This window comes from Oryx dammah, unplaced genomic scaffold, assembly GCF_014754425.2.
Source record: "Oryx dammah isolate SB20612 unplaced genomic scaffold, SCBI_Odam_1.1 HiC_scaffold_6, whole genome shotgun sequence".
Lineage (NCBI taxonomy): Eukaryota > Metazoa > Chordata > Mammalia > Artiodactyla > Bovidae > Oryx > Oryx dammah.
This window is the reverse complement of record NW_024070190.1, coordinates 5,327,929-5,345,030: the sequence shown is the minus strand read 5'-3', so window position 1 is coordinate 5,345,030 and position 17,102 is coordinate 5,327,929. Positions and strand designations below refer to the sequence as shown.

Genomic DNA, 17,102 nt, shown 5'->3' with positions numbered 1-17,102 from the left:
GAATCTTGCTGAACTGAAGCTCCAGTTTCTTCTTTCTTTGGCAGTGGGCTGTTGCTTGTACAGTTTGTGCTCAGTTATTTTGGAGTCTAGCTGCTGCTATTTACTAGGCCTCCCCTGGGTGTGCATAGTATAGTGGTTAACAAGAATTGGCAGATTGCATAAACAGATTTTGTGGCTACTTTTCTCATCCAGGATTTAGCTCGTCTAATTTTTTTGTCTGCTTGTGAGCCCAAAATTGTGTCCTTTGATACCTTAAGTATCAAATAAGGCAGCAGCTTTTCTTCTGCTTGAGCTCCAAGCAGATTGGACAGGGCAAACCCCTAGGCAAAGGCTACATCTTACAAATCACTTGTCTTTATAGAGAAGTCTGCTGTTTACTTTCTGCTGTGGGTCTCTCTGAAATGCCTAACAGCAGATTCTAAAAAATATTTTTTTCCAATTTTCTAACTGTTGTCTGTGGGATGATTAGCCTAACTAAACTACAATCATTTCCCAAAGCCAGAATAACTGAAAACAAAACTAAATATAGATGATTTATGTAATATATCAAGGTAACGCTAAAACTTAAGATTACTAATTTAGATATAGGTTAGCTAATACAGGGTTTTAGGAATCTGACTTCTCTCCTAACTTGGACACTTTATTTCTGGTAAGACAGACTAGTTTTCTGTTAGATGCTTTTACCAGCTGTCATGTTCTTAACATGGTGGATGGGTCAGATCATCCAGATTATTTTTACCTGAATGTCTCCTAAACTTGAACTACAGAAAATGATAGGAAATAAAGGAAGGAAAGGACATGACTGGCTTTTGTTCTTTTAAACAGCAAATAATCAGGTGTGTGTGTTTTTTTTTTTTCCCTCTAGTCACTTTATCAGTTCTTACTTGACTTGCGAATCAGAATAATTACAAAAACATGGTCATCATGAAGTTTTGGAATTAAAAGTTCTGATCCAGAGAGTGATGTGAAGCACTTCAGTAAAAAGCAAGCCCAGCATACCTTTGCACTTAGTAGCTGCACTTTTTCAAAGCCCAATCCACAAGCCTATAAATAGACTACAAGCCAATTTCCTGGGATAAAGGAAAAACAAAAAGCATGTTAGAAGCTCCTTGTTTTATTTTAAGGAGATAATTGCATTGTTATATACTTTCCCTAGAATTTAATTTTTCTATTTAGAGGGTTGGTTTAAGTAGACTTGTAGTTTATCTGCTTTGATAGAATGAAAGTGGAATGGTTTATTATCTGTTTTATTGCATATTCTTAGCATACTGTTTCAGGTTATTTGCATAATGGTTAAATCAACTTATAATTGCATTCACTTTCTTATATGACCTTGAGCCTTTTTGCATTAAGAATCGAAACTCATTTAAGTTTTAATTTTCAATTGGTGACAAAGTGTTCATAATTATTTTGGAGTTGTTAATTACTAGTGTGGTGTAATAAACCCCCGCCAGTGTTCTTGCCTGGAGAATCCCAGGGACGGGGGAGCCTGGTGGGCTGCTGTCTATGGGGTCGCACAGAGTCGGACACGACTGAAGCGACTTAGCAACAGCAGCAGCAGCAGCAATAATGCCATAAGAAATCAAAATTTCTGTTTTACTTGAATTGTTCCTTTTGGTGGTTTAACAGATATAAAATTGATTCCAACCTAATTTTCAGAAACATTTATATAACTAGTACTGATTTCAAACAATGCTCAAACAGCCAAAGAGATAGACAAAACTTAAATTTAACAAAAAAATTAGAACAAGAAGAAACCACAAAAAAAGATATTGTAATTGAAAGAATATTAGATTTTTTTCCTGTTATTTTAAGGATCATACAGAACTTCAAGATATGAGTTTTTGAAGACCAGAATGAAACATGGAAGGGAAAATTGAAGGAAGAAGCATTAAAACAAATAAAGATTGAAAGGAAATATTTAGTTGGTATCAGAGGATTGATTGTTTCTTCCTAGCGTAGGGAGCTCTGTAGTCCAAAAACTATATTGAAACTGAATTATACCCTTGATTAGTGTTTGAAAGAAATCATCATTATTCCTAACACTCTCATTAAAACAAAGTTCATCATTACCATTATAAATAACAGATTCATGGTCAAAATCATGAAAGTTTGTTCAAGTGTTTATTTTATCCCAGATACTGTGCTGAAAGTGTTGCATTCATTATCTCATTTTTTTCTGATACTGTGGGGGAGGTTCTCTTGTTAGCTTTATTTACAGATGAGAAAACAGAGGCTTAAAACGTTTAATTAACTTATCCTAAGGCCTCAGAGGTACTAAGTGGCAGAGATTAGGCTCAAGATTGGATTTTCTGTCCCTCCAACCTATACTCTTTGTCATCAATCATAAAAATAATAATCTGGAAAGACTATGAAACCTAAATTATTGATTTTAAGGTCCCTAGTTTGGAGTTTGCCATGAAGCAATATAAAATTTTGTGTTATGGCTGAAATAATTTTCTACCCGTATGAATAATTCAGGAGTATGTTATTCATCTTTGCAATCTCCTACTCAGTTTCCAGTAGAGGTTGAACTGCTACAATAGAACATTTGACCATTATTATTTCAGAGGGCTATATTTTTCAGGGAACATGATTTACAACAAGGCAAAGTTCTTTTGATATTAAACCAGTATTTTTTAAAGCCTTTGCTTATCTTTTTTTTTTTCCTCTCTCAGGAAAAATTGGATGTAGGAGTGAGAAAAGAAGTTGATGGCATGGGAACCTCTGAAATAAAATATGGAGACTCAGTATGTTATATACAGCATATCAATACAGGCTTGTGGCTAACTTACCAGTCTGTGGATGTGAAATCGGTGCGAATGGGATCCATACAACGTAAGGTAAGAATGTACAAAAACACTGTGTGTGGCAGTCATTCTTAATGAGTAAGAAACACAAATGCAAGCCCAAAACAAGTAGCTAACTCTCTCAGCCACTTGCTGTGTTATTTGCATGCTAGAGGTCCCGTCCCACCCTGATAGACTCTCTGGTTTTTGTATGGTGAGCAGTTTTAGATATTGCTTTGTTGTTGTTTAGTTGCTTAGTCCTGTTTGACTTTTTTCAACCCCATGAACTGTATGGCTTGCCAGGCTCCTCTGGACAGAATACTGAAGTGGGTTGCCATTTCCTCCTCCAGTAGACCATGTTTTGTCAGAACTCTCCACTTTGATCCATCACTTTTGCGTGTCCCTGCGTGGGGTGTGGCTCATAGCTTCATTGAGTTACATAGCCCCTTTGCCACAACAAAGCTGTGAACCATGAAAGGGTTGAAATTTTAGTTTTCTTGTGTTTTTCATTATCACACCGAAGTCACGTTTATCTCAGCTTGCTGTCATTTCATCTCTTCTGGTTGTTCATCTCAGTATGACTTCTGATTGTGAATTTTCACTCCTCTTTCACTGAAGTTATGCCTTCTTGCATCCTATAGACAATTAAACTAGTTTATATACTTAAATAATATTCTGCTATTTCATTTTATCTGACTTTAATAAAATTAGATATGATTGCTAAATTTTATCAGTTGAAGGGAGATAAAAATCATGTTTTAGTGTTTTTTACTTTGTTGATAGATAAGTTAATAGACATCACAATATTTAAGAATCCTTATATTCATAGACTAAACCCAGTTTGGCCTAGTTTATTATTATTCTTAAATCTTATTGGTTTCTACTTATATTTTATTTTAGAACTTACCTAGAATTGCCACATATATTCACTTGATAAATTTATGCATTAATTTTTCTTTGTTTATGGTATTGAAATTTGAAATTCATACAATTTTCAAATTTTACAAAGTATTCTTTCCTTTGTCTTTTTTCAACCATTGGAAAATGTAGACCATTCATAGGTGACAGACTGTGTAAAGATAGGCAGCAGTCAGTGTTGACTTACTAGTCTACTATTAAAAGAGTATGTTCTCTTTGAAGGTCCATCAGAGTTCACTTGCGAAATTGTCTAGTCCTATGGTCTTTTAAATATTGGATCTTAAATTTCCTTTCCAATCTCTGTTAAATAAGTTGATATCATCAAATTTTCTATATTAAGGAGATTCCTTTTGATGATTTTTTTAATTTGCTAGAAAGTTATCCATGTCCTCTGGGGTAGTCAGTTATGTTCTTAAAAACAAAAAAATTGGAGGGGGACATTAAGTCTCATACGGCATTGATTTATTATATTTTATAATTTTAATGTCTTTTGTATCTTATATCATATTTCCTGTGTTTATTTCTTTCTTTCAGTTTTATCTTTGGCCTGTTTTGTGAAAGGTTAATCTCTTTCATTTATCTTCTCAAAAAATAAACACTTGGGGTTTATTCATCCTTACCTACTATATCATTTTCTTTCTGGTTCATTGAATTCTCTTTTTATCTTAATTAATTCCTCTTTTCAATTTTGTTTTTTGTTTTTTAGAGTCTTAAAATGAGTAATATATTGCTTCATTATGGTCATTTTTTTCTTTGTCAGTGAATGCATTTAAGGTTTGTGATTGACTTGGGGACTTCCCTGATGGTCCGGGAAATACCTTGAAGAACAGGGACAGGAAATGAGCCCTAGGGGAGGTTTTAAGCTGCCATAACATTCTCTTTCTTGATTGGGTGTTACAGAGTTGTTGCACTTTGTAAAATTCATTCAGCTGTTCAATGATCTCTTTATGTTGTATATTCAGAAATATAAAGCCTAACAAAAGAAATAATACAATAAAATACATTTTTAAAAAGAACTGAGATACCTTAGAAGCATTGCTCAGTGCTTATAAATTAACCCTGCTATGTTCAGAATTACTGTATAACTGGTATCCCGTGTAATGTTTTCCTTTGCTTCTTTGTTCAGAGTTTGTTTAGACTGTGGATGAATTATTGAATATAGATATGTGAAAGCACTCTTAATATTTATTTTTCAAATCAATACATTTATTGATTTGTGCTTTAAACAACCACTGATTCACGTTTAAAGCAACAGCTGAATAAATATATTGAAGGATGAATTTGTACAGGAACCTGTGCATATCACTTTACCTGACCATGACTGCGTATAGCCTGTTTCACCTGTCTTTAGACTGTTTATTGTCACGGTTCACCTTTTTGAGTGCACATCTTCCTAACACCCATTTGGAAAAAGGATGTTGGGAGTAATGGAGTTATTTTTGTTTTCATGCAGGCTATTATGCATCACGAAGGACACATGGATGACGGCCTAAATTTATCCAGATCTCAGCATGAAGAATCACGGACAGCACGTGTCATCCGGAGCACAGTCTTCCTTTTTAATAGGTTTATTAGGTACATTTTCCTTCTTTGTTGTGATTGTGTGATATTTTATTTCAATTGCATTTTCAGATTACAAAGAAACAATTCTAAACCATATTATGTTGGTAAATCTCATACAGTTTGGCAATTCTGCTGAACACATTAGGAAATGCTAGTTAAATGATTTTGTGTTTTTCTTTTTTAAATTGGAATATAGTTGATTTACAATGTGTTAGTTTCAGGTATATAGCCAAGTGACTTAGTTATACATATTCATATATCTGTGCTTTTTCAAATTCTGTTCCCTTATAGATTCTTATAGAGTATTGAGTATATTTCTTTTAAATGATTTTTTAAGAAATGACTGTGGTTTTAGGAATTTTATAGGTAACTTATAACTGTTAGCTGTATGTGAGAATTATTCTATAACAGACCCTTGTGCTAGCATTTTCACACTGAGGGTGGTACTGCCTAGATACTTTGTGAATTTTGAACTTTTTTTTTTTAAGTGATTCTTGTAATAAGTAAGTTTTCCCATGTAATAATGGAAACAATTGCATATCTACAAAACTAAGTCTAATTTGTGTCCAGAGTGTTTTCTGGGAACCTTATACCAATAAATACTCTGGTTGGTGATAGGTATTATATAGGTTTTTACACTTGCCAATTTAAAGATGGGCAAAACTGATATATATGTGTATATGTGCTTCCCAAGTGGCACAGGTGGTAAAGAACCCACCTGCCGATGCAGGAAACATAAGAGATACCAGTTTGTTCCCTGGATTGGAAAGATCTCTGGAGGAGGAAACGGCAAGTCATTCCAGTTTTTCTGTGGAGAATCCCCACGAACAGAGGAGCCTGGAGGGCTATAGTCCGTAGGATCGCAGAGTCAGACATGACAGAAGCAACTGAACATGCATGCATGCTTGTATATATTTATAATATATACATATTTATTTGTTACTGTTTGGTCACTCAGTCATGTCCAACTCGTTAAGACCCCATAGACTGCAGCCCACCAGGCTCCTCTGTCCATGGGATTTCCCAGGCAAGAATACTGGAGCGGGTTGCCATTTCCTTCTCCACATATCTATTGATAATCATATTTAGTTTTTTAACAATTTGCACATCAGTGCAAGTGCAAATTGTTAAAAAACCAATGAGTATATCATAATTTTTGGCCAGGTTTCTTCATTTATGTTTTCTTTGTGATTTGCCCTATTAATTGATAATATTTATATTATATTAGGCCATTATGAGCTTTTTCTATGTTAGAGATATTAATTTCCTATATAAATTTTAAATATTTCCCCATTTTTTTGGTTTGGAAAAGATCTTAAAGTGCTTTTTCCATCGTGGTTTGCTCAATAAATCATGTCTTGGTTTTACAGCATATAAAAGACCTTTACCACCTAAGATTATATGAATGTTAGTTACTCTCTGCTTCTTTTATAAACCATTGCTCTGTGTGTGCATTTCTGTGCACACACTCATGAAGTCAAAGCATGTACACAGCATTCAGCTTCATTATATCCCTAGTATTTATCTCAATTCTCTGTCTCATATAAATCTGAACCCTTTTCAGATGGAGTAATGCTTGCTGGAGTAGGCATCATCAGATTCTTATTTTTTATAACAACATTTTAACTGTGAAGTTGTAACTTATTTAGGATCAATTCAACTTAGACTTTTTCAATCTTGCCCTTTCCATAGTTCTTCTTTAATACTGCCCAATCAGTTCTATTGAGGAAAATAACCATAAATCTTTAAAACAGCCTATAAATCTTTAAAATAACCATAAATCTTTAAAAACTTGAATTTGCTGCATGCTGGGAGCTATTTTCTTTGTCGTCTATCCATCAGTACTGATTTCTTCAACTATAGATGTTTTTATTACAGTGTGACTTGTGTGGTGTTTTCAGAGGCACTGTTGAGATTCCATTTGGCAAGAAAGAGCTAGCTTAATAACAGAAAAAAATTATTTGTTTTAAAGTATATTTGGTCAGAAAGATACTATATCAGTGTTTAGACTTAATGTAGTGATGCTATGCCTTAAGTGACATTTTCTATGTTGATCAAGATATGATAATTCATCTATGATGTGATTGACTTTCACACATTCGCTCTTTGCTCAAGAGTACTCATATTTTTTTTTTTAAAAACCTGTGATTTGGAAGATTAATTTTAGAATCTTAATTCTTACTTAATTGATTAGAGAACCAAACATGCAAATTTGGGCTCTGTGGCAAAAGTACTTACTAAGTATTTGCTGCTTCATAATAAAATTCAATTTTTATTTGGGTTATTTGAATGAAATTCATTCATTAGACTTCTCTTGATAAAATAGGTTAGTTATATAACCCATATTTAACTTTAGATAGTTCTCTATATCCAAGGATTTTGCATCTATAGATTCAACCAACCATGGATCAAAAATATTAGGAAAAAATTCCATAGTGTTTCAAAAAGCAAAACTTGAATTTGAAGCATGATGGCAACTATTTGCATAACGTTATATTGTATTTACAACTATTTACATAGTATTATGTAGGTAATCTAGAGATGATTTAAAGTATACAGAAGAATATTAGGTTATATGAAAGTGAAATTTCACTTGTATGTGGGATCTTTTTTTTTAAGATGCAAGTATACTTAATATCCAAACAGAAATAGATCCATAGACATAGAAACAAACTTATGACTACCAAAAGTGAAAGAGGACAGGAGCAATTAATTAGGAGTTTGGGATTAACAGAAACACACTACTGTATTTAAAATAAAGAAGTAGGACCTACTGGATAGTTCAGGGGACTATATTCAATATTTTTAGTAATAATTAAATGTGTGTGTGTGCACGCGTGAGCACACAGGCTCAGTCGCTTAGTCATACCCAACTCTTTGTGACCCCATGGACCGTAGCCCACTAGACTCCTCTGTCCATTGGAATCTCCAGTCAAGAATACTGAAGCGGGTAGCCATTTCCTTCTCTAGGGGATCTTCCCAATGCAGGGATTGAACCTGGGCCTCCTGCATTGCACGTGGATTCTTATCTTCTGAGCCACCAGGAAACCCATACTATACCATTATTATATAAGTGACTTGAGCATAAATTTTGATACCTGAGGGAGATCCTGGAATTGAGGGAGGGATAATCAGTTAAAAAGGTTATCTGATTCCCAGTCTGATCTGTAATCTTTCTTTTTTCTGCTTCCCTTGGGTTTAATTTCTCTTCTTTTTTTTGGTTTCAGAAGATGAAGGCTGATATCATTAATTTGAGACCTTTCCTATGTCGTTTAGTGCTAAAATATCTGTCCTTAGTGTCCCCTGTCACTTTTTGTTGTGCTGTGTTTATTTTTCTTTTAATTGCTTCTTTGACCAATAGGTCGTTTAGTGTTCAAATATTTGTGTTGTGCTTAGTTGCTCAGTCATGTCTGACTCTTTGTGACCCATGGGCTGTAGCCTGCCAGCCTCCTCTGTCCATGGGGATTCTCCAGGCAAGAATACTGAAGTGGGTTGCCATGCCCTCCTCTTCCACATATTTGGGATTTTCCAAAGATCCTTCTGTTACTGATTTCTAATTTAATATATTTGAGGTCAGAAAACATACTTAAAAGACTGAGTGCTTTTAAATTTATCCAGATGTGACTTATGGCCCAGGAAATTCCAAAAAGCAAAACTTGAATTTGCTGCATGCTGGGAGCTATGTACATAGTATTTACATTGTAATGTCTATCCTAAGTAATCTAGAGATGGTTTAGGTACCCTGGAGGATGTGCATAGGTTGATGCAGAGGCAGGCATGACTACTCCAATTCAACCTGAAAAAATTATATCCCTCACTGTCACTGAACCAGGAACAGTGTTATAACTCAGTCTGAGAATGGATCCCTCTTTTGTTAGCTTTATAGCCAAGATCATATGAATCAACTCAGTCGCAAGTCCTTTCAGACATTTTCATAATTGTTAGTTGCTCTCTGAGGAAATGTTCAGTCTTGCTAAGTATTCTGTGTGTACTGGGAAATAAATGTTCCATGTGCCCGTTTTCCTTTTATTGAGTAGAGTACTAACAAGTGTCCATTTGGTCTAGCTGGCTGATAGTGTGGTTTGGATTGTCTGTTTCCTTACTGATTTTCAGTCTGTATGTTCTGTTCATTATTGAGAGAAGGGTATTGAAATTTTGGACTATAGTTGGATCTTTCTACTTCTTCCTGGCAGTTCTTTTTCTTCATGTATTTTGAAGCTCTGTTGTTAGATTCATAAAAATTTAGAATATAATAAACTGGCACCTTTATTATGAAATTACCTTTTTAAAATCCCTGATATTTGCTATGACATCAAATTTGTATGATGTTAATATTGAACTCCTGCTTTCTTGCTTGTCTTGGTGTTAGCATTGTATATTTTTTAAAGAACTTTTACTTTTAACTAATTTGCATCTTTAAAGGGCATTTCTTTTATGCAGTATGTAGTTAGGTCTTGAATTGTTGTCCACTTTGACAATCACTTCCTTTTAACTGTAAAATTTAGTCCATTTATATTTGTATGATTATTGATATATAGTTTTGCCTGCCATCTTATTATTCCTTTTGTATTTATGTGGTCTTTGTCCCTTTTCCTTCTTTTCCTGCCTTCTTTAGTGTTGTTTGAATATTTTCTGCAATTCTATCTTAATCTTGTTTTTGTTGGCTTGTTAGTTATAATTTTTTGTCATTTTCATGGTTGCTTAAGATTTTTAGCACACGTCATTAACTTGTAATTTCCACTTATTTCATCTCTATGAATAATGTAAGAACATTTCAAAAGAATACTTCTCTCCCAGTCTTTGTTATGTTTTTGTCATACATTTGGCTTTTATTGATATTATAAACCCCAAAATACATTTTTATAATTTTCATTTAAGGTTATATTTTTTAAAGAGATTTAAATACACAAAAAAAACTTAACATTTTGTGCCCAGAGTTACCATTTCAGTTGTTTTTGTCTTCATTATTTTATTGAGGATTTGCATTTCCTTTAGGTAGTTTATCTTTATTCCCAAAGTTCTTCTTTTTACATTTCTTATGGTACAGGTCAGTTGGAGATGAGCACTTTTGGCCATTGTACTTATTTCTGAAATGTTCTTATTTTACCTTCATTTTAAGTGATTTTTTTTTCCCCTGGGTATAATATTGTCAGCTGAGCTTTTTTGGTTCATTGATTTTTCTTTTTACTTATGATTATCTTTTATGCTTTATATATCTGGTCATTTTTGTTTAGTTGTCAGACATTGTAAATTTGTTGGATACTGTATATTTTTGTCTTCCTGTAAATGTTTTTGACATTTTTCTGGGAGGCAGTTAAGTTACTCAGTCAAGTTTGATTCTTCTGGAATTTGCTTTTCGAGTTTTGGGGATGGGAGCAGAGCAGGGTTGAATCTAGGGTTAGCTGAATTCTCTGCTACTGAAGCAAGCCTATCTGTATCCTCAAATTGGTGCCCCATGAATTATGAGGACTTCTAGTCTGGCTGATGGAAGGAGGTTGACTTCAGAACCTGTGTAAGGGTTGACTACTGTCCCCTCTAATCATTTCGGGGGGGTTCTGTTCCCTGCTGAAGGCAGTTTTCTCATGTGTACATATTGATCAGTAGTCGGGTGAATATTTGAAAAGGATCCTCTTCAGTCCTCTAGAGTCCACTCTTGTAAAGCTATCTCCTCTCTGGTACTGTGTCCTGCAAACTCTAGCACCCTAGGTATTCCCGACTCTCAGCAATGTCTCCTCAACTCAGTGAGTCTTCTGTGTCTCACTTGGGTTCCCTTACCTACCTATATCATAGCCTAGAAATTCTTCTAAGGCAAACTGGAACAATTGTACAGCTCACCTTGGTTGTTACCCTATCTATCCTTTGTATCTTGATGTTCAGTGTCTTGAAATGTGTTGTTCCCCAAATATTTTGTCTGGTATCTTTTGGGGGGTGGAGGGAGGGAGGAATTGTTTCAGAAGACAGTAAATGCTGTCCCTGTCCACTTTATCTTGTCCAAAAGTAATTCACAAGTTGACTCATGTAATTCTTACTTCAGGATGAGATTCATGTTTCCTCTGGCAAATGTAGTCTAATCTTTTCTACTTCTGTATTTATATTTATTCTCCTTTTGATTTCTCACCTCAAGCCTATCACTAAGCTACTGTCTTTTCCTGAGTTACCCAGCATCTCCTTTTGAAATCTCTCTACTGTGATCATGTAACAGGTGCTATGGATGAACATAATGAGTCTGTTTCTCTTTGTTTTACACTTACCTAACCTTAATTGTGTATTCATTTTTTTTAAAATTAAAATTTAATTTAGCTTTTTTCCCTCTTCTTTCTGGAATACTTACCTGCTTGTTATATTGTTCATCATGTCTATATGTGTGTATCTATATATATAGATTTATTTATGTGCTTGTTAATATTACTGAATTATTTGAATTCCTGAATTTATATAGCTTTAATGTAGCCTGATATAATTTAATATAGCTTCTTTAATATCTCTTAGAAACTTAAAAATTTTACATGATTATAGAAATTGTAAACGGTATGTTAAGTAACATAATTTGATCCTTCTATCACATTTATAAAATCACTAAAAACCCTCAATATCTGTACAATATCCAGATATTTTTCAAGGTAATTTTTTAGATATTCATTTTATTAATATAGATTCATATACTATTAACAGCCTTTTTAAAAATATATAAACTCAGACCTTTTTTATTTTGTAGAGTGAAAGTCAAAATCTATTTTGTGTTTATACATTTGTATTTTTCTAATGTAGTTTCTTTTCTGTGATCATTCTGGTCTCTGTCACCAAGGTTAAGGTAGTGGTTGTGGAGTGTGTGTGAGAGTGTGTGTTTGCATTGGTTTCTATGTATAGGGGAATGTATTCTATTCTTCTGGACTATTTTTTTTTAAGTGTATTAATTCCCTGTTCAGGGTTGCTCAGTCGTGTCCGACTCTTTGTGACCCCATGAATTGCAGCACGCCAGGCCTCCCTGTCCATCACCAACTCCCGGAGTTCCCTCAGACTCACGTCCATCGAGTCCATGATGTCATCCAGCCATCTCATCCTCTGTCCTCCCCTTCTCCTCCTGCCCCCAATCCCTCCCAGCATCAGAGTCTTTTCCAATGAGTCAACTCTTTGCATGAGGTGGCCAAAGTACTGGAGTTTCAGCTTTAGCATCATTCCCTCCAAAGAAATCCCAGGGCTGATCTCCTTCAGAATGGACTGGTTGGATCTCCTTGCACTCCAAGGGGCTCTTAAGAGTCTTCTCCAATACCACAGTTCAAAAGCATCAATTCTTCAGTGCTCAGCCTTCTTCACAGTCCAACTCTCACATCCATACATGACCACAGGAAAAACCATAGCCTTGACTAGACGGACAAGGTAAGAGAAACCCAAGTAAGATGGTAGGTGTTGCAAGAGGGCATCAGAGGGCAGACACACTGAAACCATAATCACAGAAAACTAGTCAATCTAATCACACTAAGACCACAGCTTTGTCTAGCTCAATGAAACTAAGCCATGCCTGTGGGGCAACCCAAGATGGGCGGGTCATGGTGGAGAGGTCTGACAGAATGTGGTCCACTGGAGAAGGGAATGGCAAACCACTTCAGTATTCTTGCCTTGAGAACCCCATGAACAGTATGAAAAGGCAAAATGGTAGGATACGGAAAGAGGAACTCCCCGGGTCAGTAGGTGCCCAATATGCTACTGGAGATCAGTGGAGAAATAACTCCAGAAAGAATGGAGGGATGGAGCCAAAGCAAAAACAATACCCAGCTGTGGATGTGACTGGTGATCGAAGCAAGGTCCGATGCTGTAAAGAGCAATATTGCATAGGAACCTGGAATGTCAGGTCCATGAATCAAGGCAAAGTAATTCCCTGTAGGTATATATTAATAAATGTATTCTTGAAGTAAATGGGACAAGGGATAAATCTGTTTGTAATATGGTTTAATCTTTAAGTTATGAAATGTAGGGATGGAATTCATAACTTTGATTTTTGTTTTGACATAATGTGATTCCACCACCTTTGGTTTCCCCTAGTTTTTCTTTTTCATTCTTTTGTCCTTGATAAATTAAGATGAAAAATGTCCCAATATTGGATAGAAGTTCTAAAACTTTGCATCGTTAACAATTTTAAGAGTCTTGGACAGCATTTTCTGACAAGTTTCTCCTAGAAAGCAATGAAATGATTACATTTTTTTGTAGCAGATATATTCAACCTAATAATCTAAAAACTGATATTTACTATCATTTCCCTTTAAGTTTGAAAATGTAGATATTATATTTGAATTATTTTTGAATTTTATTTACATTTGTAGATGAGATTTAAATTTGACTTTATTATATTTATCATTCAGCTAGAATTGATGGGTTAAAATGTTTAAAACAGCAATATCTCATCGTATATAAGTGTTCATTTTAAAAAGGAAGAAAAAATTTTCTCCTGCCAAGTCATTTCTGTTGCTTTTTTAGCGTAGAAAGAACTTACAGAGATAACAAGACAAGGTAATAGATGAATTTCATTGATGTATCTGATTCAGAAGTTCAGATAGAAACTTTAGGATAGTCATGCAGTTTAACTATTTCAGCTGTTTATAAAGTTTAAGTCAAATATTCCAAAATTATTAGTAATATTTAGAGTAAACGAAGATCATGGCATCCGGTCCCACACTTCATGGAAAATAGATGGGGAAACAGTGGAAACAGTGTCAAACTTTATTTTTTTGGGCTCCAAAATCACTGCAGATGGTGACTGCAGCCATGAAATTAAAAGACGCTTACTCCTTGGAAGAAAAGTTATGACCAACCTAGATAGCATATTGAAAAGCACATTACTTTGCTGACTAAGGTCCATCTAGTCAAGGCTATGGTTTTTCCAGTAGTCATGTATGGATGTGAGAGTCGGACTGTGAAGAACGCTGAGCACCAAATAATTGATGCTTTTGAACTGTGGTGTTGGAGAAGACTCTTGAGAGTCCCTTGGACTGCAAGGAGATCCAACAGTCCATTCTGAAGGAGATCAACCCTGGGATTTCTTTGGAAGGAATGATGTTATTGCTGAAAGTCCAGTACTTTGGCCACCTCATGCGAAGAGTTGACTCATTGGAAAAGACTCTGATGCTGGGAGGGATTGGGGGCAGGAGGAGAAGGGGAGGACAGAGGATGAGATGGCTGGATGGCATCACTGACTTGATGGACGTGAGTCCGAGTGAACTCCGGGAGTTGGTGATGGACAGGAAGGCCTGGCGTGCTGCAATTCATGGGGTCGCAAAGAGTCAGACATGACTAAGCAACTGAACTGAACTTAACTGAGAGTAAATGATGATATATTGAAAATTATGTTTTTGAGCATCATAAGTTCAAATTTTTAATTTAAAACATTTTTTTCTTTTTTTAAGGAGCTCATGATCTGAGTCATAGTCAGTTCCATATCTTGTTTTTAATGACTGTATAGAGCTTCTCCATCTTTGGTTACAAAGATGCTCCTTATTACAAAATTCAGGCTTAAATTGAAGAAAAGTAGGGAAAACTACTGGGCCATTCAGGTATGACCTAAATCACAATCCTCATGATTATACAGTGGAGGTGATGAACAGATTCAAGGGATTAGATCTGGTAGACAGAGTGTCTGAAGAACTGTGAACAGGGATTCTTAACCTTGTACAGGAGGCAGTCACCAAAATCATCTCAAGGAAAAAGAAACCCAAGAAGGCAAAGTGGTTGTCGGAGGAGGCTTCACAAATAGCTGAGCAATGAAGAGAAGCAAAAGACAAGTAAGAAAAGGAAAGGTATATCCATTTGAATGCAGAGTTCCAGAGGATAGCAAGGAGAGAGAAGTCTTTCTTAAGTGAACAGTACAAAGAAATAGGGGAAAACAATACAATGGGAAAGACTAGAGACCTCTTCAAGAAAATTGGAGATATCAAGGGAATATTTCATGCAAGGATGGGCACAATAAAGGACAATAATGGTAAGGAGCTAACAGAAGCAGAAGAAGTTAAGAATTGGAAAAAATATACAGAAGAACTATACAGAAAAGATCTTAATGAATCGGAAAACCACGTTGGTGTGGTCACTCAATTAGAGCCAGACATCCTGGATTGTGAAGTCAAGTGGGCATTAGGAAGCATTACCACAACCAAAGCAAGTGCAGGTGACTAAATTCTAGATGAGCTATTTAAAATCCTAAAGGATGATGCTATTAACAGGCATTCAACATGTCAGCAAATTTGGAAAACAGCAGTGGCCACAGGATTGGAAAAGGTCACTTTTAATTCCATTCCCAAAGAAAGGTAATGCCAAATGTTCAAACTACCATACAATTGCACTCATTTCACATGTTAGCAAGATTATACTCAAAATCCTTCAAGCAAGTCTTTAGCCGTATGTGAACTTCCAGATGTACAAACTGAATTTTAAATAGGCGGAGGAACCAGAGATCAAATTGCCAACGTTTGTTGTATCACTGAGAAAGCAAGGGAATTCCAGAAAAACATCTACTTTGGCTTCATTAACTTCGTTAAAGCCTTTGACTGTGTAAATCACAACAAACTGGAAAATTCTTAAAGATATGAGTATCAGACCCCACCTTACCTGCGTTCTGAGAAACCTATATATGGGTCAAGATACAACAGTTAGAAGTGGACATGAACTACTGACTGGTTCAAAACTGAGAAAACAGTACAACAAAGCTGTATATTGTTACCTTGCTTATTTAATTTATATGCAGAGTACATCATGCGAAATGCTGGACTGGATGAATCACAAGCAGGACTCAAGATTGATGGGGGAAATATCAGCAACCTCAGATATGCAGATGATAACACTCTAATGGCAGAAAGTGAAGAGAGACAAAGAGCCCCTTGACGAGGGTAAAAGAGGAGCGTGAAAAAGCTGGCTTGAAACTCAGCATTCAAAAAACTTAAGATCAGACATCTGGTCCCATCACTTCATGGAAAATAGAAGGGAAAAAAGTTGCAGCGGTGACATATTTTATTTTGGGGGGCTCTGAAATCACTGTGGATGGTGACTGTAGCTGTGACATTTGCTTCTTGGAAGGAAAGCAATGATAAACCTGGACAGTTTATTAAAAAGCAGAGACATCACTTTGCCCACAAATGTCCATATAGTCATAGCTATGGTTTTTGCAGTAGTCATGTAAGGATGTGAGAGTTGGATTGTGAAGAAGGCTGAGTGCCAACGAATTGATGCTTTCAAACTGTGATGCTGGAGAAGACACTTGAGAGTCCCTTTTACTCCTAGGAGATCAAACCAGTCATTGCAAAAGGAAATCAACCCTGAATATTTATTGGAAGTATTGATGGTAAAGCTGAAGCTTTAATATTTAGGCCACCTAATGTGAAGAGCTGAATCATTGGCAAAGACCCTAATGATTGAAAGATTGAAGGCAAAAAGGAAAAAGGGGATGCAGAGGGTAAGATGGTTATATACCATCACTGACTAAATGGACATGAATTTGAGCAAACCAGGGAAGACAGTGGTAATTCTGGGTGGCTTAGAGGGTAAAGAATCTGCCTAACAATGTAGGAGACCCAGGTTGAAATCCTGGGTCAGAAGATCCCATGGAGACGGAAATGGCTACCCACCACAGTATTCTTGCCTATTGACTCCTAAGGACAGAGGAGCCTTGTAGGCTGTAGTCCATGGGATTGCAAACAACAGGACATGACTTAGTGACTAACACTTTCACTTTGGGAGATAGTGGAGGACAGAGGAGCCAGGCGTGCTATAGTCCGTGAGGTCACTAGGAGTCAGACATGACTTAGTCACTAAACCAACAATTTTTTAAAAAATATAAATTGCACCACTTGT

At 35.7% G+C, this 17,102-nt stretch overlaps 1 protein-coding gene across 1 annotated transcript in view; it reads left to right on the top strand.

The window, feature by feature from the left end:
- Nucleotides 1-17,102, top strand: part of LOC120865404 (ryanodine receptor 2-like) — an 803,227-nt gene that overhangs the window by 390,669 nt on the left and 395,456 nt on the right. The window contains exons 13-14 of the mRNA XM_040242681.1: nt 2,679-2,843; nt 5,161-5,282. Coding sequence (XP_040098615.1) covers nt 2,679-2,843; nt 5,161-5,282 — 287 coding nt within the window. The remainder of the gene's footprint in view (nt 1-2,678; nt 2,844-5,160; nt 5,283-17,102) is intronic.